This window comes from Mobula birostris, chromosome 8 (genome assembly GCF_030028105.1).
Source record: "Mobula birostris isolate sMobBir1 chromosome 8, sMobBir1.hap1, whole genome shotgun sequence".
Classification (NCBI taxonomy): domain Eukaryota; kingdom Metazoa; phylum Chordata; class Chondrichthyes; order Myliobatiformes; family Myliobatidae; genus Mobula; species Mobula birostris.
Window position 1 is genome coordinate 162,735,723 of NC_092377.1, and position 24,510 is coordinate 162,760,232.

Here is a 24,510-nt window from a genome sequence, read left to right on the forward strand (position 1 = left end):
GAATGGAATTATATCTTGGCACAGAAAAGGTGGGGAGGGAGGTAGATAAGGGTGATGAAGCTGGAAATTATCCAAGGACATTTTTCCAGCTGGTCCAGATCTTGTTGCAAGCTTTGATAGCCTCCCTCGCTGTCCACTATGCCCTAATCTTGGTGTCATCTGCAAATTTGCTGGTCAAACTTACCACATTATCATCCAGATCCTTGATATAGATAATGAACAACAATGAAACCATCACCGATCCCTGGTCACTGGTCACAGGCAGCCAGTCAGAGAGGCAACCATCTACTACTACTCTCTGGCTTTCCCCATGAAGCCAATGTCGAATCCAATTGACTCCCTCACCCTGAATGCAAGCGACTGAACCCCCCCATGCAGGACCTTGTCAAAGATTTTGCTAAAATCCATATAGACAATGTTCACTATCTTTCTTTCATCAACTTTCTTGGTAACCGCCTTGAAAAAACTGTACACGACTGGTTAGACATGACCTACCACACAGAAAGCCATGCTGGCTATCCCTAATCAGTTTCTGTCTATCTAAATACTTATCTATCTGGTTCCTTTGAACACCTTCCAATAACATTCCCACTACTGACATTAAACGTACCGGCCTATAATTTCCTGGTTTATTCTTAGAGCCTTTCTTAAACAACAGAACCACATTAGCTATCCTCCAATCCTCTGGCACCTCACCCGGGGCTAAGGATGATTTAAATATCTCTGCTAAGCCCCTACAATTTCCGCCTTCGGCTCCCACAAGGTCCAAGGAAATACCTTGTCAGGCCCTTTATTTGCTTCAAGATAGCTAGCATCTCCCCCTCTCTAAACCACATACAGTCCATGACCTCACTGCTGTTTTGCCTCAGTTCCAAACTGTGCCCATGTCTTGAATAAATACATCCAAAAATTCACTTAAGATACCCCCCACCCCATCTTTTGGTTCCATTCACACATGGCCACGCAGATCTGCAAGAGGCCAATTTTGCCCCTTGCTACCCTTTTGCTCTTAATGCTGTATATCTGTAGAAGCCCCAGGGATTCTCCTTCAGCCTGTCTGCTAGAGCAGCCTCATGCTTTTCTTTAGCCCTCCTGCTTTCCCTCTTAAGCATTTCTTATACTCCTCAATTAGCTCATCAGTTCCCTGCTGCCTATACCAGCTATACATCTCCTTCTTCTTCCTAACCAGGGACTCAACATCTCCTGAAAACTAAGGTTCCCTGGACCTGTTAGTCTTGCCTTTTATTCTGACAGGAATGTGCAAACTCTGTGCACTCAAAGTGTCCCCCTTGAGGGCCTCTCACTCACCAAGCACAGCTTTACCAGAAAACAACCTGTTCCAGTTCACACTTGCCAGATCTCTTATGATGCCATCAAAATGAGCCTTTCTCCGGGGTCGAAGCCCTCGGCAGAGATGGTGCTCGGTGCTTGGTGTCGGAGGGCTGGTCGGAGGCTCGAAGTTTTCGAACGGACTCAGGAGTCGGCTGTGGTCAGGTGCTTCCAGGGTGCTGCATCGGCAAGTTTGCGGCGCTGGAGGTTCATGGCAGGGAGAGTTTTCTTCCTTCTACCGTCTGTGTGAGATGATGGGGCTATCGGGACTTTGAGACTTTTTTTTACTGTGCCCATGGTCTGCTATTTATCAAATTGTTGTAATTATATGTTATAATTATGTAAATTCTGTCAGTTTTTTAGTCTTGGTCTGTCTTGTATTTCTGTGATATCACACCGGAGGAAATATTGTATCATTTCTTAATGCATGCATTACTAAATGACAATAAACGAGGACTGCGCATCCTCATAATCTAATCTAATTAGGAACCTCAACCTGAAGACCAGACCTATCCCCCATAATTATGTTGAAACCAATGGAATTATGATCCCTAGATCCAACGCACATACTTCAGTCACCTGCCCAGTCTCTTTTGCTGATAGGAGGTCTAGTATTGTGCTTCGTATGGGCCTGATTGGTGCTGTATCCATGATTTTATTATCTCTGGCCTCCAGTCACATTCTGCCCTGATTTATAGCCATTTACCAACTGTAGAAACCTATTCTTGCCTTTCACAATATCACTGCTTTACTCATTCTTTTATTTTGATCATCGTGACATGATATAAATATAATCACACCGAATGGGTGGAGGGGCTGCTTTTTAAAGATTAGTAATGCTGGAATACAGGCATTTTAAATTTACCTATATATTGTATGATTTATTAATGACAAAATGAAATACCATGAAACATTCTAATTCCTACTTTAAATAGCTTCCTTTCAATCATCCTTTCGTGGGCATCTAAAAGATTTCGGGTATAACGATGGAATGTTTAATTGGATGCAAAAAAAAACATCCATTCGCGCGTACTGGTCTTAATCAGCATTTTAACTAGGGGCTGCGACCCTTTAAAAATCGCCTTTGATACTCCCAATGATGTCTGGCAGTAATCTACAGACGGGATGGTACCAGTAATCATTTAATGACGTTGAGAGAAAAACACGTTACAATGTGTCTTTTTTTTGTGTGCATGGCTATAAAACTCAAGAAGACTAAGAGCTTCAAGCTTCTAATTGTTCAATCGATCCGCCTTTTGGTCTTTTGTTTCATGTACTCACAGAAAGGTAATTTGATCGGTGTAACTGGCGACCACCATGTTTGAACGAAAGTTAATGTTCTGCTCACTTATATAATGGGTGGATTTCTTTTTTCGAATCTTAAAGTAAACAGCCAAAGATTCTGACTAATAGGTATTTAAGAGGTAAAGGGGGGAATTTATGGCTACAATTGCGAAAAGCAGCCCTCTTATGTGCGATCGTTTTGCTCGTCCCATATGTCAATTTCTCGCTTTGATACTGTGCGTCGTTCGCAATGACTTGGTTGCGGGCGCTGGAAGGAGTCACGCGAGAGCAGAACGCACATCTTCATTGGGCTACTTTGTGGCGAGAGGGTGGCGAGGTGGGTTTTGTTTCAATCTCACGTAATAATGCGAATTTCGTCTTGTTTGGGTTCAGTGCTTCACACTGATACATTATTTTTCTATACACTGTGCAGATAGTTCTATCTCAGAAATTGATGTGAACTTGGAAACATTAATAAGAGCCGCAAAACATGTTTTAAAAAAAAATCAAACCAAAGCGATCGAGTCCATTTCAACCGGAACATATCATCATGCAGTAATTGAACAGCGAATTTGTATTATTCTAGTCAAAGTGGTTACTAAATCTAGTTTATGCTACTAATATAGCATCCAGCTATCATTGTTGTCCAAGTACTCTTTTTTTTAAAAAAAAAAGTCGGTCATACACCACGGGCCCTTCAACACGCAGCTCGTTCCAACCACGTAACATAAGCAACACACATCAAAGTTGCTGGTGAACGCAGCAGGCCAGGCAGCATCTCTAGGAAGGGGTACAGTCGACGTTTCAGGCCGAGACCCCTCGTCAGGATAAATCTCTTACTATCTCTTCCTTCAGTTAGTCCTGACGAAGGGTCTTGGCCCCAAACAACGTCGACTGTACCTCTTCCTAGAGATGCTGCCTGGCCTGCTGCGTTCACCGGCAACTTTGATGTGTGTTGCTTGAATTTCCAGCATCTGCAGAATTCCTCGTGTTCACGTAACATAAGGAAGGTTTCGCGGCCTTTTTAATGCCACGGACCCCAACCATTGCCTGAGAGGTCCAGGGATCCCAGTTTGGGAACTCCGCATAATGTCAATTCTGTCTTCTCCACATTTCCATCAGCTTCCTCATCTTCCTCTTGCCACCCCACCCAGTTCATTTTCTGTCGATTGTATGCACTAGCACCATTTTACCAAGTTGGATATGTTAATTTCAGGCTGCTGGGAATCAGTCGTCATCAGCTTTAACCTTGCAGACCTAAACCTCTGTACTGGTATTACAGTATTCCCTGATTTCTACTGTCAGGTTGGGTCACATAGTAAGGTGTACAAATCTGTTTAGTTTGTTTGATGGTAACTAGCAGCTGCAGCTTGGATGTACAGTAGCTATCCAACATGACTGAAAATGAGACGTTTCAAAGGTTAAAAGTTTCTGTGAGCTACTGATAATTCATACTTGATGTTGCAGGGCAGGCTGCTTCTACAACTTAAAAGGCATTTTCCCCCTTCCCTTCCAGTCTTGATGAAAGGTCTCGGCCCTAAAAAGTCGACACATTTATTTCTTTCCATATATTCTGCCTGACTAGCTGAGGTACTTCAGCAATTTGTGTGCAGAATCTCTTGTACTTGCAGTCACTCCCAAAGTTTAGCTAAAAGGCAGTGGGGACCCAATCATTCCTGGTCCTTTGCTGCTCACTCTACCCTTCTCCCCATTCTGGGAAAGCAGGACCAGTCTCAGGCTATGTAAACACGTAGGCAGAGTTGAAAGCCAGAAGCATGCCGAGGGATGAATAACAAGAACTACCTTGTGCAAGGGTTCTATCCCAGTGTGCCACTGGTAACTGTCCTGTGTGCCACAGATAAGCCTCGGCCCGAAACATCATGTTTATTCCTATCCATAGATGCTGCCTGACCTGCTGAGCTCCTCCTCCACGTTCTGTGTATTGCTCTAGTTTTCCAGCATCTGGAGCACCTCTTGCATCACTCATAACTTTCGCTGTCTTAGCTGGTGTCTCCATTCCATCTCAAAATCTGGCCCAAGATTGAAGATGTGGTTCAATTCCCACCAAATAAATCGGGGTTTGTGTTTCCTTTCAGAAAGGAGATTCTAGATGGAAAAGTTTTGTTCAAATCACCTTTCTCCCCCTCCCCACCCCCATATACACACATACAGTGTAGAAATATACACAGGTAAGATTAGCTTTATTTGTCACATGGTCAATATCTGTATCCACCAGTCAATTTCTTGATCAGGACTCAGCCTGACAACACATTGACTCTATTCCCCCTCCACAGATGCTGCCTGACCTGCTGAGTTCCTCCAGCATTTTTCCTGTGTTGCTCATGAATCTCCAGATGTATTGTGGACAGCATTTTGACAGGCTGCATCACTGTCTGATATGGGGGAGGGGATGGGGCTACTGCACAGGACAGAAAGAAGCTACATAAAGGTGTAAAATTAGTCAGCTCCAGTATGGTACTAGCATCCTAGTTTCTGCAGTATCCAAGACATCTTTAAGGAGCGGTGCCTCAAAAAGGAGGCATCCATTATTACGAACCCCCACCGCCCAAGACATGCCCTCTTCTCATTGTTACCAGCAGGACGGAGGTACAGAAGCCTGATGACACACACTCAGATTCAGGAACAGCTTCTTCCCCTCTGCCATCCCATTCCTAAATGGACATTGATCCCACAAACACTCCCTTGCATTTTATTAATTTTTATTTCTGTTTTTGTACTATTTTAATTTTTAACCATTTAGTATACACGTTATAATTGCCGTAATTGATTTTTTTCTATATTACCATGTTTTTATATTATCATTGTAATGCTGGTAAGTGAACAAATTTCACGACATATGCCGGTCATATTAAACTTTATTCTGAAGATTTCCAGCATCTGCAGAATCTCTCATGCTTATGCTTCTGCAACTGAAGACAACAAAGGCAGTTCTTTTTGAGACTATTGACTAACCTGGATAACTACGTTGCCTCTGCAAAGTCGTCTTTGGTGGAAATGCTTGACATTTCAAGCCAAAATCTCGTTTGTCATTGCACAGACAAAATAGCTTAATTACTGAATGAATTCACCCGAAGAGAGAAATTCTTCCAGGATAATCAAGGACACAACCCACCCAGCCAACACACTTTTCATCCCTCTTCCCTCCGGGAGAAGGCTCAGGAGCTTGAAGACTTGTACGGCCATATTTGGGAACAGCCTCCTTTCCAACTGTGATAAGACTGCTGAATGGATCCTGACCTGGATCTGGGCCATACCCTCCAAATATCCAGACCTGCCTCTTGGTTTTTTTGCTCTACCTTACTTTCCATTTTTCTATTTTCTATTTATGATTTATAATTTAAATTTTTAATATTTACTAATTTTTACTGTTAATATTTAATATTTGTAATCCAGGGAGTGTGAAGTGCAGAATCAAAAATTGCAGTGATGATTGTATGTTCTAGTACCAATTGTTTGGTGACTATAAAGTATAAAGTAATTCCATTTGTCGTACAGTTGCTCAGTCCCTGTCATGTGAGGTGGAAACGAGTATGGCCGGCCTGTATAGGCTGATTCCCAGTACAGTGGATGCAATGGATTGCAGAAGTGTTCATGACTTCAGAGGATAATGGAGACAGGAGGTCATCGATGACTTATTGTCTCTCTAGGAGCTAAGGACCCAAGTAAGTAGTTGCCCTGTTATAGAATTCAACTGGAAAGAGTGTAGAGAAGATTTAAGGATGCTGCCAGGACTTAAGAGTTTCAGTTACAGGCTGAGCAGGCTAAGGCTGTATTACTTGGAAAGTGGGAGATAGCCTTAAACACATGTATAAAATCATAAAAGGTAGGGATAAGGAGAGCATACAAATGTTTAGTTAATGGGAACTAATAAGTAGAGGGCATTAGTTTAAGGTGAGAGGTGAAAGATTTCACAGGTTTCTGGGCAACATCTTCAGAGGGTGATGACTATATGGAATGAGCTGTTGGACAAGGTAATTGGGACAGGGCACAGTAACATTGGATAGGAAATGTAGGCCAAATGCAAGCGAATGGGACTACCTTGGTGGGCACTATGGTCAGCAGGGCTCATTTCCATGCTGTACTATCTGTAGTACCAGTTGGATGGGGTGTCCAGGGAGGGGGTAGCACCTCTGGTAAAGAGGCTTGTCATGTCTATTCTGGGACAGCTCACACATCTTTGATCCCCTCCCAGGTGTAGCTCTCACCTGTGGCTCCAAGTAGCTTTTTGTATGTGACAGCAGCCACACCCGGTACATCGTTTGACAGGCAGGTTAAGCCAGACAAGGGAAGCCAGTGGCTTTGTACCCTGGGGAGATAGGGACATGCCTGTCCTAGCATGCAAAGTCAGCCTCAGCAGACCGGGTGGATGAGAGATCCAGCAGCCAGGAAGGTGGTACTGCAATGCTCCGTGGCGAGTGAAGAGTATGACACACCACAGAAGATGTCATGGTTATCCACTGCAACCAAAGAAGAGTTTGTGACTCTTGTTCATACCATTGGACCAGGACGTCCAAGGTCAGGTGAGGGGAACTGCCCCAGTATAATGGCTTTTCTACTTTAAAAGCTCTCCCACACAGGTTTCTCGGCATTGTCGGACACAATAGACAACCCACACCAGTTGGATGGTGTGAATGAAGGACCAATGACATTGGGATCACGGAATAGAATTACTTCACTTGATCAATGTCACTTCCAGACAATTCTGCACTTCCACTGACTGGCCAAGGTGCAAATTAAATTTATTATTAAAGTACACCTGTCACCATGTACAACCCTGAGATTCTTTTTCCTGCAGGCATATTCAGTACATCCATAATAGAAATCAATGAAAGACTACACCAACTGAGCATTAGCCCACGTACAAAAGACAAACTGTGCAAATATAGAAAGAAAGAATAATATAGGGCCTGTGTCCAAGTGGGATTTAAACTTGAGTTCTAACTTTGACATGTGTGCTGCTCAGTAAACATGGAAAGAATGCAGAAATTTAATTTCAGTCTGAAAAGCTGCAAGCCAATAGTTATTTAAATATAACATGTATATAATGTAAATAATCATATGTATTTACAGTAGAAATGAGATGTCTTTGATCTAGGGTGTAAAGCACAGAAGTACACGTCATATAAAGATAAGGATGAATCACACATAAATAACAAACTAAAGTGCATAAATTAAATATTGTAAGTTACAGAACAGATTAATCACTGACACTTCAAATGTGATGCAGCAAGGAGTTCAGAAGACTGAGGGGAGAAACTGTTTCCCCTCCTGACTGTTCTTGTTTTTATGCATCGGAGTCTCCTGTCTGATGGTAGAAAGTCAAGAGGAGGCTGGATGGACTGGTGGGATCCTTGAAAATACTAAGGGCCTGTGTACGTAACGCTCCTGATAGATGTCCTTAATGGTCAGCTATTGCAACATAAATGTAAAACTACAAATTTCACAACATGTGTCAGAGATAATAAACCTGATTCTGGCCTAATAAAAAGTTAGAAAATAAAGTACTTTCACTAATGTGGCATCAATTAATTTGTTTTACTGGCAAAGCACCTATGTCAATAACCTGTTTAGCAAGCAATGAAATGCAGCAAGGCCTCATGAATATCAATAATTAATCTATTTGTAAGGATGTGGGTATACTTTGGAGGAATATCTATGCAAAGCAGTCATGACCAAAGAATGTAGCAATTTTGACCTTAAAATTTGAAAGAATAATTGTCGGAATGGGCGGTACCTGCCATCGTTGCTAATAGTTATGAGGAGGGCTCCTGCTGCTCTGAAGTCAATGGTCTGAGGCAGTTTGATACATGAGGCAAAGAGCATATATGACAAATTAATTTTTTTCTCTAACCAGAGTATGCTGGCCAGTGGTGGAGTGGCATTGCACCAGACTTTGGGGTGAGTGGTCCTGGGTTTGAATCTGGCTCCTGGCACGCTTTCCATCTGTGCTGGGTTGAACATCAAGCTAGTAATTCAGCCTCATAAAAAAACAGGACAAATGCTGAAGAGGTGACAGGGTTGCCACCCGAAGCCCCAACAAGGCGCAGAGAAGAACAAGAAAAACAAACCAGTGTGTAAGGCCGTAACATAGATTCAGAGAGGTACAGCACAGAAGCAGACTCTTTGGCCATCTAGTCCATGATGAAACCATTTAAACTGCTTCCCTCCATCAACCTGCACCGGGGCCACAGCCCTCCTTACCACTACTATTCATTTGCCTATTCAAACTTCCCTTAAACATTGAAATCAAGTTTACATGTACCACTTGTGCTGGCAGCTCATTCCACACACTCACGAATTAAGAAATTCCCCCTCGTTCCCCTTAAACTTCTCACTTTTCACCCATAACCCAGTACCTCTGGTTGTAGACTTGCCCAACCCCAGTGGGGGAAAACAGAGCACAATTAGGCCATTCGACCCATTGAGTCTGCACCACCATTCCATCAGGGCTGATTTATTATCCCCCTCCACAGCCGTCCATGGCAATGAATTTCACAGATTCACTAACACCTGGTTATATTTTTTATATTGTAACTTATAATAATTTTAATTTTTTTTAAAAGAGATACTGCACAGCAACAGGTCCCTTCAGCCCAATTAGCCTGCAGCGCCCAAACAAACCCCCATGACCAATCATCCAACGTGACACGATACTCAAAACCCAATGCATTGTTTCATTTGCAGATTTGATTTCAATAAAAATTCCCTCTCCTCTGGTGAACAAATTCTGTCCCCCTTCTTTTATTCTTCACTCTGACCTTTCACGTCTTCTCAGCTGCCTATTTCCCTGGGTCCGTTCCTCCTTTGTCCACTCTCCTCTCTCATCAGATCCTTCCTCCTCCTCCAGCCCTTGACCTTTCCTAACCACCTGGCTTCTCCTGTCACTTTCCAGCTGGCCTCTTCCTCCCTCTCCCCACCTTGTTATTCTGGTATCTTCCCCCTTCTTTCTCAGTCCTGAAGAAGAGACTCAGCCCAAAGTGTCAACTCTTTATTCTTTCCCATAGATGCTGCCTGGGTTCCTCCAGCATTTTGTGTGTGTGTGTGTGTGTGTGTGTGTGTGTGTGTGTGTGTGTGTTGCTTTGGATTTTCTGCATCTGCAGAATTTTGAAAATCCCCTTGCAGACAGTGCATTCCAATCAGGACGGGAGCTGAAACATACGACTTCCTGCTCCAAGCTGGGAGTTTGAAACTCCTAGTTAGAATGATCTCATGGGACAGAAAGACACTGAAGGGAAGCCTCTGGAGGAAAGCAAGAACCAGCTGGATGGTGGCGGTGGGACACCCCTGGATATTGGGATCACTGAGCAGAATCAATATCCCTTGTTCTGAAATGATAACCAGTTCAAAAGTACAGAATTTTCTAATAAAACATCATCCAAATGTCAGTTATTTGACATTGCAGTTTCCTGCAGAATCGGAAGTGCACCATGATAAAGCTGACAAAATCTCTGGCGCTATTTTAGTGACCTCCTTTGAATTCAGTTAGGATTACTGCCGTACTTAGATAATGCATCATTTCGAGAGGACTAGAATATAAGAGCAAGGATGTAATGCTGAGGCTTTAGGTGACACTGGTGAGGGCTCACTTGGAGTATTGTGAGTAGTTTTAGGCCCCTGATTTAAGAAAGTATGTGTTGACATTGGAAGTTTCAGAGGAGGTTCACAAGAATGATTCCGGGAATGAAAGGGTTATCATATGAGGAGCAAGTGATGGCCCTGGGCCTGTACTTGCCGGAGTTTAGAAGAATGAGAGGGAACCTCACTGAAACCTATCGAAAGTTGAAAGGCCTAGAAAGAGTGGCTGTGGAGAGGATGTTTCCTACGGTGAGGGAGTCGAAGGCCAGAGGGCACAGCCTCAGAATAGAGGGGCATCCATTTAAAATGGAGATGAAGAGGAATTTCTTTAGCCAGAGGGTGGTGAATCTGTGGAATTCATTGTCACCAGCATCTGTGGAGACAAGGCCTTGCAGTGTATTTGAGGTGGAGGTTGATAGCTGCTTGATTAGTCAGGGCGTGGAAGGTTAGTGAATGCGGTTGAGAGGAAAATGGATCCACCTTGATGAAATGGTGGAGCAGACTCATTAGGCTAAAAGGCCAATTTCTGTTCCCGATGTCTTATAGTCTTATTTGTCTGGGGAGTTCAGGAGACAAGTTTATAATTAGGATGAATTAGGAGGTAGATGAAAGCAAACTTCTACTTTAAGACTACAGAAACAAGTTTAGTTGCTTTGATGCTCTAGCCAAATGCAAGTTATTCATGAGAATTATGGCTAATTGTGGTGGCTAACTTTGGAAACAGAAAATACTTAGCAGAATAAGAAACACAGGCAGAGAGAGAAATGGCATTAATACAAATCAAAATCACGAACCCAAAATACTGGAAACCCAAAATAAAAACAAAAAATTTTGGAAGCACTCAGCATCTGTAGAAAGACAAATTATTCATGTTTCAGGTCAATAATCTGACATAAGACCTACGAAAACGTAAAAATCCAAACGATTTAAGTGAAAGGAAAGCAAGAGGGACGAACAAAGGGATTATTTGAAGTCTATTCTGTCTCCATAAATGTTGGTTGGCCTGAGGTTTCGGCGCAACTTCAGCTTTAAATTCTGAGTGCCAGCGTCTGCAGCTTAATTGTTTTTTGATGTTATGGATTGATTACCGTCCTGTGTACCTATATCCCCTTTTAAAATCCTGAATAGGGCAAAACGTCAAAGCTCCAAGGAAGGACAGAACAATGTAGCAAATTTGCTGCCAGTTACGCAAGCTTTGCGTTTGCCGGGTGTGGATTATTGTCCCTACGAAGGAGAACTGGAAAAGGGCAATTTTAGAAACTGAAACGATTTGCTGTGTTTAATCAGAAATTTCACCAAGAGCCCCCAGTTACTTTAATATATAAGAGATCTCTCTTTAGGCGAATCGATTCTATTCCCGTCTATTGTTCTACATAAACTGGTGCACTTAGAAGCACAGTGCTCGCATTTCAAAATGCATCGGATGAAGATATTAGATTTTAACAGTGGTATGTATTCCCAAGAGTTTTTTTTATAAATTATGAACCGTGTAGGTCCTAATCAAATCATTACAATGGGAGTAGGGTGGTTGGAACAGAGGGGGGAAATCAACATTTCAACCAACAGATACTTCATAGTTTGGTATTTAGCATTTAGATTGTACCTAATTTCAAAGCAAATGTTTCCCCTAAAAGTAATGCACATAGATGACTATTTCAAACAAAACCATGGTCTCCCAAACCAGTTCGTCATGGAAGAAATGAGACTGCGCCTCACTGCGGCATTCTCTAGCAATCTTCTGTGATTGACATGAGCGCCGCAGTGTAACCACGCCCACAACACTCCAAGGCAGGAAGGGTGGGGTTCGAAATTCTCTAAAGGGGGCAGCAAACAGTGAACTGCAGGTCGCTTGCGTTGCAGCCAGTTCCAGCATGAAAATACAAAATTAGTTCGTATGGGAATGCTTAATATTACGGTCAATACGTGTTGAGAGACAGGGGCTCGGTTCCCCCTGCTCGGCCGCTCTCCCCTTTCACCGTGCAGTGGTTGCGCCGACCGAATGCCGGGGAAGACCCACGTGAGAGGGCGTCGCTATAAAAGCTGCCGCGGCGGCGCTGGCTGCCATTATTCACCACGCAGCAGCAGCCGCACGGACTGAGGTGGCTTCCAGCCTTCGCTGCGCGCACGTACCTCCGCCACGCCGTTCTCCCTCCCCCCCGAGCCCGACAGCGAGCAGCGAGCACCATGAATGGCCAGATCAATGGTTTGCACCAGAGCCTGCTGGACGAGAGGACCTTCCTGTTCACTTCCGAGTCCGTGGGCGAAGGTCATCCAGGTGAGCGTCCGCTGAGCGAGGGAGGGATGGGGGCGGGCTCGCGCGCCTCCGGCCATGCGCGCGCGCGGGCCGGTTCCCCGAGTTCTGGAATGTTCGAAAAGAGCGGGAGAAGGCACAGAAGCGACGGCCGGGCGGGCGAGGGGTCGGAATCGAGTTCGGGTTCCCGCCGGCGGGTGGGCCGGGAGGGAGGGAGTCCGGGCGGGGTGGTCAATACGGCCGATCCCGAGTTCAGTGGGCGGGTGTTTGCACCCCGCGGAGGGGACGGATGGTGTCGAGTCCCGACCAGCGAGTGGACCGGCTCTCTTTGTGTGCGTTCCCCATCGTCCGGCGCGATGGATGGACGGGGGAGATGCCGGATAGGCCGTCCGAGGAGGGACGGCTTTTCCACCTGGCGTCGTCGCTCCGGTCATCCGGCACGTTTTGCCGCATCGCCTCGCTGCCCGGGGAGGCGATGACGTTTCTCACTTCCGCTGAGGGCGGACCAATGGGATCTCGGCATCAGCTGTCAAACTCTTAATCGCCGCGCTTGACCAATAGGAGATGTCCTGTGGCTCTCGCCTGGTTCTGATTGATGCCGTCACCTGTCGGTTACGTTGATGCTAGTGGCTCCGCGAACGAAAACGCAAGTGGAAGTGCGCCTCGTGTGAGCCTGATTAGATTAGATTCAACTTCATTGTCATTGTGCCGAGTACAGATACAAAGCCAATGAAATGCAGTTAGCATCTGATCAGAAATGCAAAGAACAGTGTTATTTACAAAATAACTGTTAATAAAAAAAATAAGTGCTACAGCACTCACATATGAAAGTACTGAGACAGTACGATATGGGTGCAATACTGCTTAGCGCTGTGATGTGAGGTTCAGTAGGGTCACAGCCTCGGGGAAGAAGTTCTTTCTGAGCCTGGTGGTGCGGGAAGCTGTTGTGTTTGTGGTAATGAAATATTGGTCATGCCTCTTCCTCTGCTTGCTGCTAGCCCTACTAAGGTGTAATTGCACTCGTATCAATTGATGTAATTTTGTATCTGATTAATATGCAGCAATTATTATAGCTGGACTCAATATTGCAGTTAACTCCAGTAGTTGGACTCTTAAACACGGATAATCCTCACTGTCTCTTCAATCCCTTGCAACCAATTCCTGCCCAGCCCAGTTTATCTTGTCTGAAATCAGCTAGACCAGCCCAGCCTTTTTTTAATATATATGCCATGGACCAATACCATGAAACAAAGGGTCCATGGACCCCCACTTGGGAACCCCTGAGCTAGATCACTTCACTTCAACTGGGATGATTCAGCATCTCTGGAGGTGACCTAATCTAAACCTTGGCTCAAGGATAGTTTGCCAGAGAGAACATGTCATTGGGTGTATTTAAGGCAGGAGATTGGCAGGTTTTCAATCAGAAAGGGAAGAGGTGGGTGTAACAGTTACAGGGAAAGTGAAGTTTAAAAGATCAACCATGACTGAATAGCAGAGCAGATTTGATGGGCTGAATGGCCTAATTCTGTTCCTGTATCATTTGGATAGCAGCATACACTGAGTGGAGTTTTTTTGGGACCTCCAGTTGATGAATAAAACTACCTATGCCTTGATGCATGGACCTGTACCAGTAAACTTGCTGGAGTTTAGAAGAATGAGTAGGGATATCATTGAAATCTATTGGATATTGAAAGTCCTTGAGAGTGGATTGGGAGAGGATGTTTCCTATAGAGGGTGAGACGAGAACCAGAGGGTATAGCCTTGGAATAGGAGGATGTCGCATTGGAAAAGAGGAATTTCTTTGGCTGGAAGGTGACGAATCTGAAATTCATGGCCACAGATGGCTGTTGAAGCCAGTCAGGTCTTTGGGTATATTGGAAAGAGTTTGATAGGATCTTGATTAGTAAGGGTTATCGAAGTTTTTGGGGGAAATGGGGTTGAAGATATAATTAATTAACTATAATGGTATTGTAGAGCAGGCTCAATGGGCTGAATGGCCTAGTTCTTTAACTTGTGTGTCAAATTTTGGTAAGCTTGTGAGGAGGGGACAAATCAAATCTGTTGGAGGGTTGGTATTTGCAATTGCAAGAGTCAGTGACAGTGTGTTGTGTAGCTTTATGTTAATTAAAGGTAATTGTACTTGCAGATAAAATCTGCGATCAGATTAGTGATGCTGTGCTGGATGCCCACCTCAAACAAGACCCTGATGCCAAAGTTGCTTGCGGTAAGTTCTGATGAGAAATGTTTCTGTTTGTTAATTATGCTTCATTTTTTTTTTGTTTACTAGGTGTATTAATACTGGATTTAGACAACTCGTCTAATTATTTTGTGATGGGAATAATAAGTTGTTTGCGCTCTGTGCAACAAACAGGTTTTATAAAGTTTGTGTTTCTACATTCCATTCAGTGTTCCTTACCTAATTGTTTTTTTTAAAACTGGAATAGCAATAAAAGATTATTATTAAGTTACTGGAAATTGTACCTGATCTTTGTTTTACAGAGACTGTCGCAAAAACTGGTATGATTCTGCTGTGTGGTGAGATTACCTCCAGGGCCTCTGTTGACTACCAGAAGGTTGTACGAGATACGATTAAGCATATTGGATACAATGATTCTTCAAAAGGTGCGGCACTGAGTGGGTATTCTTAACTGTTTTGATTGCTGTGCATGAATTGTGTGGTGATAATGACTGTGATTATTACAGGCTTCGACTACAAGACCTGCAATGTTCTAGTTGCTTTGGAACAACAATCTCCAGATATTGCACAAGGTGTTCATTTGGATAGGAATGAAGAGGATATTGGTGCTGGAGATCAAGTAAGAGCAATTTGTCAGTGTCTTTAAAATGTGTTTGCCATTTCATTTGCTGTGGAACTAAGCTGTCAGTTTTCTTTCTCCAGGGTCTTATGTTTGGTTATGCCACAGATGAGACTGAAGAGTGCATGCCCCTTACCATTGTTCTTGCTCACAAACTGAATGCCAAAATGGCTGAGTTGCGCCGTAATGGCACTCTGCCCTGGCTCCGACCAGATTGCAAAACACAGGTAAGGTGAGCTTGTTGGATTTGTAACAGATAGTTGTCCACTTCTGTGAGTGGGCTGGTTTTAAAAGATCATTGTCACGCCCCTTGGTCACTGCCGGCAGCTCAGCAAGTGTATTTTCCTTGTTTTATTATCTTTTCTGCATTAGCACAGATTGTTTTCTTATGCAATTGGTGGTCAGTCTGCGTGTAGTTTTCTTATTCTATTGTACCAACTACTGTGAGTGCCTGCAAGATAGTGAATCTCAGGGTAGTTGTATGGTGGCATAGGGTTACTTGGATAATAAATTTTCTTTGTACATTTCAGTTGCCGTGAGTACTGTTTGACTCACCCAAATGCTGAATCATTGTCCTCTAACCCAGTTATGTTTTTTCATTATTATTTTTAAATCCTTATCATTGCCTTATCAACACCCTGCTGTGAAGATTTCAACCCCCCCCCCCCTTGTCACTTCACTGCTGTTCTCAAGAAAAGTTCAAATGATGATTTGTTACCCTCCTGTACAACACTACTTTCCAATAGTTGATCAGGCCCCCACTCACTGCTGGTTTGCCCATTTGCTCTTAAAGTTGGTAGTCTTTATGAATCAGTCCTGTCTCTGGTGGCCAGAGACCTGCAGGTGTCAAAACTATTTAAAAACTTGTCCTCTTCTGCCTTCGCAGGTCACTGTGCAGTACCTGCAGGACCATGGTGCTGTTATTCCTATCCGTGTGCACACAATTGTCATATCTGTGCAGCATGATGAAGATGTTCCACTGGATGAGATGAGGGATGCTCTGAAGGACAAAGTAGTCAAGGCTGTGGTGCCTTCCAAGTACTTGGACGAGGAGACCATATATCACCTGCAGCCCAGTGGACGTTTTGTTATTGGTGGACCACAGGTTGGCTAGCGCGGTTCTTGTTCTGATAAAAGTCTTATGGAGCTACTGAAGTGACATCTTAGATTACCTTGTGTTTCATGAAGCTTGGTTTTCTGCATGCCCCTGGGTGTTGCTGCTTCAGTATCTGCAAACGTGCTGGGAAAACTTACTTTGCTTTTGGTGTTTTATCCACATACTTACTCCTTTTTAGCAGCTGGTATTTTTAGCCAGGTTTAGACACTGGTAAGGGCATAAACTGCAGTCTTTACCATTGCTTGCATGTGAAAAGGGTTGCTGGATAGAAACTAGGAGCAGAGGGGTTATCTTCTGTATCAGTGAGCTGCCTCCACATGAGCTCGATTATTTTAAGTGACTGGAAGAGGCTTACTATTTGCTTGGCTCTTGTGTTTTGAGTTTTGTGAAATCTTGTGAGTTAGTTGAAGCTGTGTCCTGAAAATATCAATGCCATCATTTAAATGTAATGGAAGCTTAGTAAATAAAAACAAATGTGACTGCATGTATTTTTAGATCAGTAACAGTATTGTCACTAGGTATGCAGATACTAGGAAAAGGAGTATTGTTTGGTATGGGAGGGGTCATTCAGCATGTCTGACCTATGCCTGCTCTGTAACAGCAATCTTGTTATTCCAGTAAATTACTTTTTCTTTTCAATTATCGAGCTCCTTTTTGAAGTAAAGTTCAAAATGCCTTTACTATCTCTGGCAGAGAATTCCAGTATCAACATGTGTTGGGTTTAGATTTTTTTTCCTTCTGCTATTTGTGACTTGCAGCTTAGATTTGTTCAGTATGTCATTGGACCTTGATCCTCTGCCATTTGGGAAGTAGTTTCACTGTCTACTCTTAACTATATGCTTTGTTTTTTTTTAGATCATTTATCAGTCACACTAATCTATTTTTCCCATCCCCCAGTGCCATTTTTGTCACTTCTGCACTTGATCTCCCATCCTACCACCATAAAAATACTCAAATTTCCTGAAATGTGGCACTTTCAGTTGTCAGAACCAAAAGATGGTTTGCGATTCCCTTTGCAATCACAGCAAATGGACTGTATGTACTTGAGTTTTGGATGATGCGTAATATGTCTTTAAATACTGGTGTTCACCCAGTGTTCTGTACTTATTAAAGCTACAAGTAAACTTCATTCGAGGGAAGGGGAGAGCTACAAGCTCCCATATCTAGTGACAATATTAACATTTGTTTGCTTTTTCTGGTGTTAATTAAAACTTCAAAACAAAACGCCTTTCAAAACAGGGAGATGCGGGCCTCACGGGCCGAAAGATCATTGTTGACACCTATGGTGGATGGGGTGCACACGGGGGTGGTGCTTTCTCTGGCAAGGACTACACCAAAGTGGATCGTTCTGCTGCTTATGCTGCTCGATGGGTTGCCAAGTCTCTGGTAAAAGCTGGTCTGTGCCGACGTGTTCTTGTGCAGGTGAGTCACTGACTGATCCAAATTGGCCTGCGTGATGAGCGTTTAAAATAAAACAAATGGTTTAGTGATTACCTGTCGGGTGGTGGTTTAGTCTCCGATCTAAGTTGGAGTTGAACCGAAGTACAGTGATAACTGAAGCAATAAACTCAGTGTTCACTTGTACCACCTGATAACAAAAATAAAAAATACTTTGAGTTGAGCAGCATTTGTGATGCTTTTCTTCATTGTGCTCAGAACTGGGGTTAAAAAGTGAGTGTGCTTTAAGGGGGGGTGGAGGAAGAAGAGGAAGTGAGACTTTAATGGGAGTAAAGTAAATGATTGGACTCTGATCTGAGATTTCTACTTTGCAACTGTCCTTCAAACGTGACACTTGGGGGACACAAAATGCTGAAGGAACTCAGTGGGTCAGGCGGCATCTGTGGGAAAGAGTAAATGGTTGTCTTTTCAGACCAAGACTCTTCAGTGGGGAGAAGGGGCCGGCTGGAAGGTATCAGGTGAAGCCAGGTGGGTGGGAAAGGGTCAAGGGCTGGGAAGAAAGAATCTGATAGGAGTGTGAACCATAGGAGAAAGGGAAGGAGGAGGGGCCCCAGGGGAAATAGTAGGCAGGTGAGAAGTAGAGTGGGAATAGAGGAAGGGGGGGGATTTGTTTACGGGAAAAATTCAATATTCATGCCATCAGGTTGGAAGGTACCCAGATGTATTGTAAGGTGTTGCATCTTGGGGAACCGGTTGACAGCCATTGGCTTTCCATGTTATCACTAACTCCCATGGTTGACTTTAGTTAGCCTTTCCTGAAGGTGTTGCTTTAGCCTCCGATCTTGCCTCTAACCAGGGTTTAGAGCAGCGGAGATCCAGTGGTATGTCTGAAATCAGGGGGAGGGTCCACTGTCTAGTGATGTTCAGAAAGCTGTCAAGTGGCAGCTGCAGACAACCCTAACTCTAACCATAATTCCAGTACAGTGCTCTCCATTTATTTGACTTCTAAGAATTAACAAGTTTTGTGTGGCAGTGTGCCTTAATAGGATGTCTGATCTGTTTTTTTTTTTAGGTATCCTATGCTATTGGAGTAGCACACCCTTTGTCCATCTCCATTTTCTCCTACGGCACATCTGAAATGAGTGAGAAGGAACTCCTGGGGATCGTGAAGAAGAACTTTGATCTGCGTCCTGGTGTTATTGTCAGGTAAGTTGTCTGTGCAATGGTTGGATAAGGTAGTAGATTTGAGATGAGGGTAGAAATGGGATGTACTGAAGACCTACTAAAACATTTAATGTTTTCCAGGGATCTGGACTTGAAGAAGCCAATTTACCAGAAGACAGCAGCCTACGGCCATTTTGGTAGGGATAGCTTCCCCTGGGAAGTGCCTAAAAAACTTAAGTGCTGAGTGTAAAGTCTTTCTCCCCAGATCTGTTGGTGTATAATACAGAGAAGCTGCAGACTCGGGGAGAAAGACCCTTTCCATATATCCTGTCCTCCATAACTCCCATTTGCTAGTGGCGGAATCTATCTTCTTTCTTTACTCCCATTCTCTATCACGCGGAGTTTGTCCTTGACCCTCTTGTGCTAGCCACTGAATTGCTAATATGTAGTTTCTGTTCAGGGTGAGGGTTGAAAGGGACCATAAAGCAGAGGATCAATTTTTTTGGGTTTGGATGACCAGACACTAAGTGTCCCCATTACAACTGTAACCCTATGTCTGCAAGACCTGCTTTGCATATCATGCCCCAAATGAAACCTATAGTGTTGCTTGTACACAAAGGTCAGTGCTTTGCCCAAACATTGGGACACTTACAGTAATGGTGCTTATTGTGTAGTCCTGGCCCATAGTGTGATTTAAATGTCCTGACTATCATGCAGTCCTATTTGGATTACCAACTTGGAGTTTTAACTTCTTACCAACCCCTGTTTTTCTTTGAGGACGTACGTAATGATTTTTAAACAGCAAAAGGGTTTTCAAAGGAAATAACAACTAGCTATGCATCGTTGTTTCTGCACTAGCCAAACCTCGTTTTTAAACTTTGTTTTGAACAGGCTCTTGTGGCAAGGGTTCCCTCCAAGGCCTGTAGGTTGCACACTTTTGGTATTTTTTAAAATCTTTAAGGAAATATCCATAACTGCACAATGAGCTCCTGGGTTTCAGTCAAGTGGACATAGCAGCCATTGTTGTTGAAGCTGGTGTAGATACAGAGAAGCCAGCGAAATGATGGCTCCAGGAATTTAACCTTCATACTTGAATAATATTACGTTCCTATTTATTCTGAGACCTGGCGTAGTTACAGAGAAGCCAGTGTCACAGTAGGCAGCTTAGAAAAGTCATATTTTTTAAGAGAGAAATATATTGCAATTCCTTCAGTCACAGTATCCCTGGTAAGCCTAAGGTGTCCTACAGAAAGCTCTTGGGCTTGACCTACAGGGGGTCTGGCTGGTGTTAAACACAGGGGCAGGCATGTCCAGCAGTTGGTGAGTGCCTCTTGGCTGGTGTTGTACAGAGAAGCTGGCCTGTTTACATGCTCTCAGCCACTGCTGTGATCGGCAAGTGCCTTTTTGTAACTTAGCAGTTATTACGTATGTCTGTTATCAGAAGTCCAAATGCTAGACCTCAATAAAGTGCTAGGTTCTCCATATAAACTGCTTATTTGTGTCTGCATATTCCTTATTACAACGGCTATAAAATCCTACTTGGAGCTGAGCACGCAAATTTTAATACTGCTACTGCTGGTTAATACTTGATCGGTGAAGGTGTTGATCAACTAAAGACGAAGCCTGCAGGGAACCAAGATGGGGTATTTCAGTGCTGTATATCATGTGTTCCTGAGGTAGGAACTGGCAGCTTAATGCTTCATTGACTATTTCCTAGCAACTAATGCTAATCTACCAGCTTTGTATGCATTTTCCAGGAGTTACTGAAATACTGCATTTCCAAGTCAGCATGATAGCTTTAGTTTGTGTCTTGTTAAGCTGCCTGAATCTCCCATTGGTAGTAACATGAAAGCTTTCAACATCTGCATACACTGGAACATGTAGGATATGCTCCTGTTGCCTTCCTAAAAGTCTTGGTGGTGTAAAGCAAATTACAAGCTCAAGTTCTACACATAAGATTTGGGTAAGATAGGTTAAGGGTGCAGCATCTGTCCACATGTCCGGGAAGCCTAACTAATACTCACCACTCAAGCTCACTGGGCTTACATGGGTAGTGCATTCCCCTTGATGTACAAGTCCAGCAGTGAAGCTTCGTCACATTTGGTAGGTTGAATTGAACCTTGGCTGACCTACTTTTATAGCATAGAACTTAATCTGATATTTAAAGCTCTTGGACAGCTGAGAATTGTGTACCATGCAAAATGCTGGGTGAACTCAGCAAGTCAGGCAGCACCTATGGAGGGGAATAAACAGTTGACATTTCAAGCCCAGACCCTTTGGAACTGGAATGGAAGGGGCAAAAACAAGAACAAGGTGGAGGGGACCAGTAAGGAGTACAAGCTAGTAAAGTTCCTTTGGTGGGTTTATTCATTGTGAGCAGTATTTGTATACATTTTGTATATTCACCATATTGCTGATTTCAATGGCAAAACCAGTCGAAGAAACTTCCCCATCAGGGCCCCTTAGTTCTAAACACCTTGCAGGTTCATTTCTGCTTAAATGGAATATCACTCACCAAATCAAGATCTGCACTCAGCTGTAAATTTCAAAAAGTGAATGTCAGGAGGTAAATGTTTGAAAGAGGAACTAAGCCTATACTTAAATCCTATTCAGAAGTAGGAGTATACCCAAGTTTATTTCTGTGGCATGAAGAATGTAAGAGGCCCTTCTCCAGTCATACAAATTTTTTCCATAGAAAGCATAGGTCAGCCAACTACTATCTTATCTCTGCTCTTTCAGGCAGATGGAATGTATTAAGTGCTATCATGTACTGTTAACCTAAACTACCCACAGATACAAAAGAAAATGCAGAGGTACTTCAATAGATGTTGCCTGACCTGTAATATCTCTAAGGTACTTCAGAAAATACAGGAAGAACTCAGCAGTTCAGGCAGCATTTATTGAGAGGAATGAACAGTTGATGTTTCTTCATTAGGACATTTCATTTCATTTGTGTTATGATTTGTGCTAACTCATCTTTCTGGTTCTGGGTTTTCATCATCAATTATTTAGTACATTGGAATCAGCCACACACTACTGGTTAAAAACCCAAACTCTTGTTGCAGCCTTATTTGCAATTCTATATATAAAAGCTAAATGTTGGTTCTTGTATTATTGTGAAATACCCAGGGTCACTATTTGACAAAATATTAATGGAAACTGAGGGAATCATATCCAGTGCAAACAGGTCTATCACTGCTGCACATGTTGGCCTTACATTCGGTAGAGTATATACTATTGTATCTTAATTGAGCTGGATGTCTCATACAGTATCATTTTATGTCACTTTGCCATTCTTGGGAGTTTTTTTTATGTATTACAAATAATCCCAGTCCAGCAAAGTTGTGAATTTGACTAGATACATCATTCAGGCCAATAGATTGCAATGTGGGATATTTTTTTTTCCATTTTAAGCTGAAACTAATAAATCATAAATTATGATGTGTAAATGTTCTCACTCATTCTCATTCAAAATTCCACCAATCCAAATATATCTGCTACTAGAAAGCTGGTCACCTCATTACAGGAGGGATATGGAGACTATAGAGGGAGTGCAGAGGAGATTTGAGAATGTTGCCTGGATTGGAGAGTATTTCTTATAAGAATAGGTTGAGTGAACTTGGCCTTTTCTCCTTGGAATGACGGAGGGTGAGAGGCATTGATCGTGTGGCTAGCCAGAGGCTTTTTCCCGGGGCTGAACTGGCTAACAAGGGGGCATAATTTTAAGGTGCTTGGAAGATGGATATCAGAGGTAAGTGTTTCACACAGTGGTGGGTGCGTGGAATGAACTGCCAGCAAAGGTGGATACAAAAGGCTTAGATAGGTACATGGAGCTTAGAAAATAGAGGGCTATAGGGTAGCCAGCTTCTAGAGTAGGTTACATAGTCAGCACAACATTGTGGGCTGAAGGACCTATAATGTACTGTAGATTTTCTGTCTCTATACTGTGCTGTCATAGTGGATCAGTCAATCATCTCTTGACTCTCACTTTGTGGAGTGAGTTTCAATGACTGGACAGCCTATGTCTCTAGTGGCAGATAACAACATAAAGGAGTTCCAGAACATCCTTGTCCTCAATAGTGTTTGGTACAAGTGCAAAAGATAGGCTGCATTAATAAATGTGACCATTTACTGCTCAAGTAATTCTTAAGTAATTCTCTGCTTTGTCATGTCTGCACCATCACAGCAGCCAGATGTGAAATCAATGGCTATGTACAGAATACAGTAAACTGCCAGGTGCCATCAACTGATGCTTAAGACTAAAGGTTCTTGCTAGTGACTAATGCCAAATGTGCTTTAAAACTATCTGTTATCACAAAGTCATTGACCTGTACAACATGATGATATGAATGGTTATTCTGCCAACATTCACACTACACAAGAGCCAGACAGACAACTGGCATCTCTAAGATAGCCTAATCATTTCCCCTGCAACTCAATGGCATCTGTTGACCAGAAACTTATCTAGATCAGCCCCCAACTTGTCACCAGTCCTGCTGAATAGGTTCAACCCAAAAAGTTGACAATTCCTTTTCTCCCAGATAGGAATTAGACCTGCTGAGTTCTTCAAGCACATTGATGTTCCAGATTCTATTATCTGCAGGCTCTGTCTCTGTATAATTTAGGTTCACAAGACTCCACAACAAATAACCACCTTCACTCTAAAGCCTTTTTAACCATGTGAGACTCAGAAATATTCGGCATTTAATCTGGACTGACTCCAGTTCTCAACGATAGAGCATCTTAAAACTGGAAAGGACAGAACACTAAACAGATAAAACACTCTCCCAATTAATGCAATGTGGCTGAAGCATGTACCATCAATAAGATACATGGGAACACCATCTTCAGATTTTCCTCCCGGTCATATCTGATGCTATCTTGTAAATATTCCCTTGTCCTTCTTCATCACTGGAACTCCCTACCCACCGGAACCATGGCAGTCCTATCACCAAAGTTCTCAATGGTAATGAGTGGGTGCCTTTACAGTGATGCTACATTTTGTACTTGAATTTTCTAAGAAATTGCTTATCTTGACCATTCCAAACTTTTAGGCCAGCCTCCCTCTTCCACCCTCAGTGAACTTGAGCTCAAGAAAAACTTGCAGCAGCCCACCTTGCAATGCCTATGTTCATCCATGGGCCTTTTCGTACTTCCTTGTGCTCATCTAATAGTTTAGTTTCAAAATTCACATCTGTAATGAAAATCCATTACTAAAGACGAGTCTCGGCCCGAAACGTCAACTGTACCTCTTCCTAGAGATGCTGCCTGGCCTGCATTCACCAGCAACTTTGATGTGTGTTGCTAAAGAAATTTATCATGTCCCTTTCAACATCTGCCAATTTTTTATTGATGCATCATGGTTTGGTATGGCAAGTTCCTCTACGTGACTGCAAGAAACTGCAGAGTTGTGGACACAGCTCTGCACACCAAGGTAACCTGCCTCCCTTCCACGGACACTTGTCTGTTCTTGCTGCCTCAGTAAGATAGACAGCCTAATCTAAAGGCCCACCTTCCTCCAACATTCTCTTCTCCCACTGGGCAGAAGACAAAGG

The 24,510-nt window shown here is 43.2% G+C and overlaps 1 protein-coding gene across 5 annotated transcripts in view; it reads left to right on the forward strand.

Moving 5' to 3' along the window:
* Nucleotides 1-12,258: 12,258 nt before the first annotated feature.
* The window catches only part of mat2ab (methionine adenosyltransferase 2Ab), a 36,705-nt gene continuing 24,453 nt past the window's right edge, over nucleotides 12,259-24,510 (forward strand). For 3 of the 5 annotated variants that reach the window (XM_072266676.1, XM_072266675.1, XM_072266677.1), the window contains exons 1-9: nucleotides 12,260-12,484; nucleotides 14,607-14,684; nucleotides 14,960-15,082; nucleotides 15,164-15,276; nucleotides 15,360-15,503; nucleotides 16,163-16,381; nucleotides 17,633-17,815; nucleotides 18,864-18,997; nucleotides 19,097-19,152. In XM_072266676.1, coding sequence (XP_072122777.1) covers nucleotides 12,394-12,484; nucleotides 14,607-14,684; nucleotides 14,960-15,082; nucleotides 15,164-15,276; nucleotides 15,360-15,503; nucleotides 16,163-16,381; nucleotides 17,633-17,815; nucleotides 18,864-18,997; nucleotides 19,097-19,152 — 1,141 coding nt within the window. In that variant the 5' untranslated portion in view covers nucleotides 12,260-12,393. Of the gene's footprint in view, nucleotides 12,485-14,606; nucleotides 14,685-14,959; nucleotides 15,083-15,163; nucleotides 15,277-15,359; nucleotides 15,504-16,162; nucleotides 16,382-17,632; nucleotides 17,816-18,863; nucleotides 18,998-19,096; nucleotides 22,405-24,510 lie in introns of those variants that run through there. The other 2 variants (XM_072266673.1, XM_072266674.1) reach the window with 2 other exon arrangements.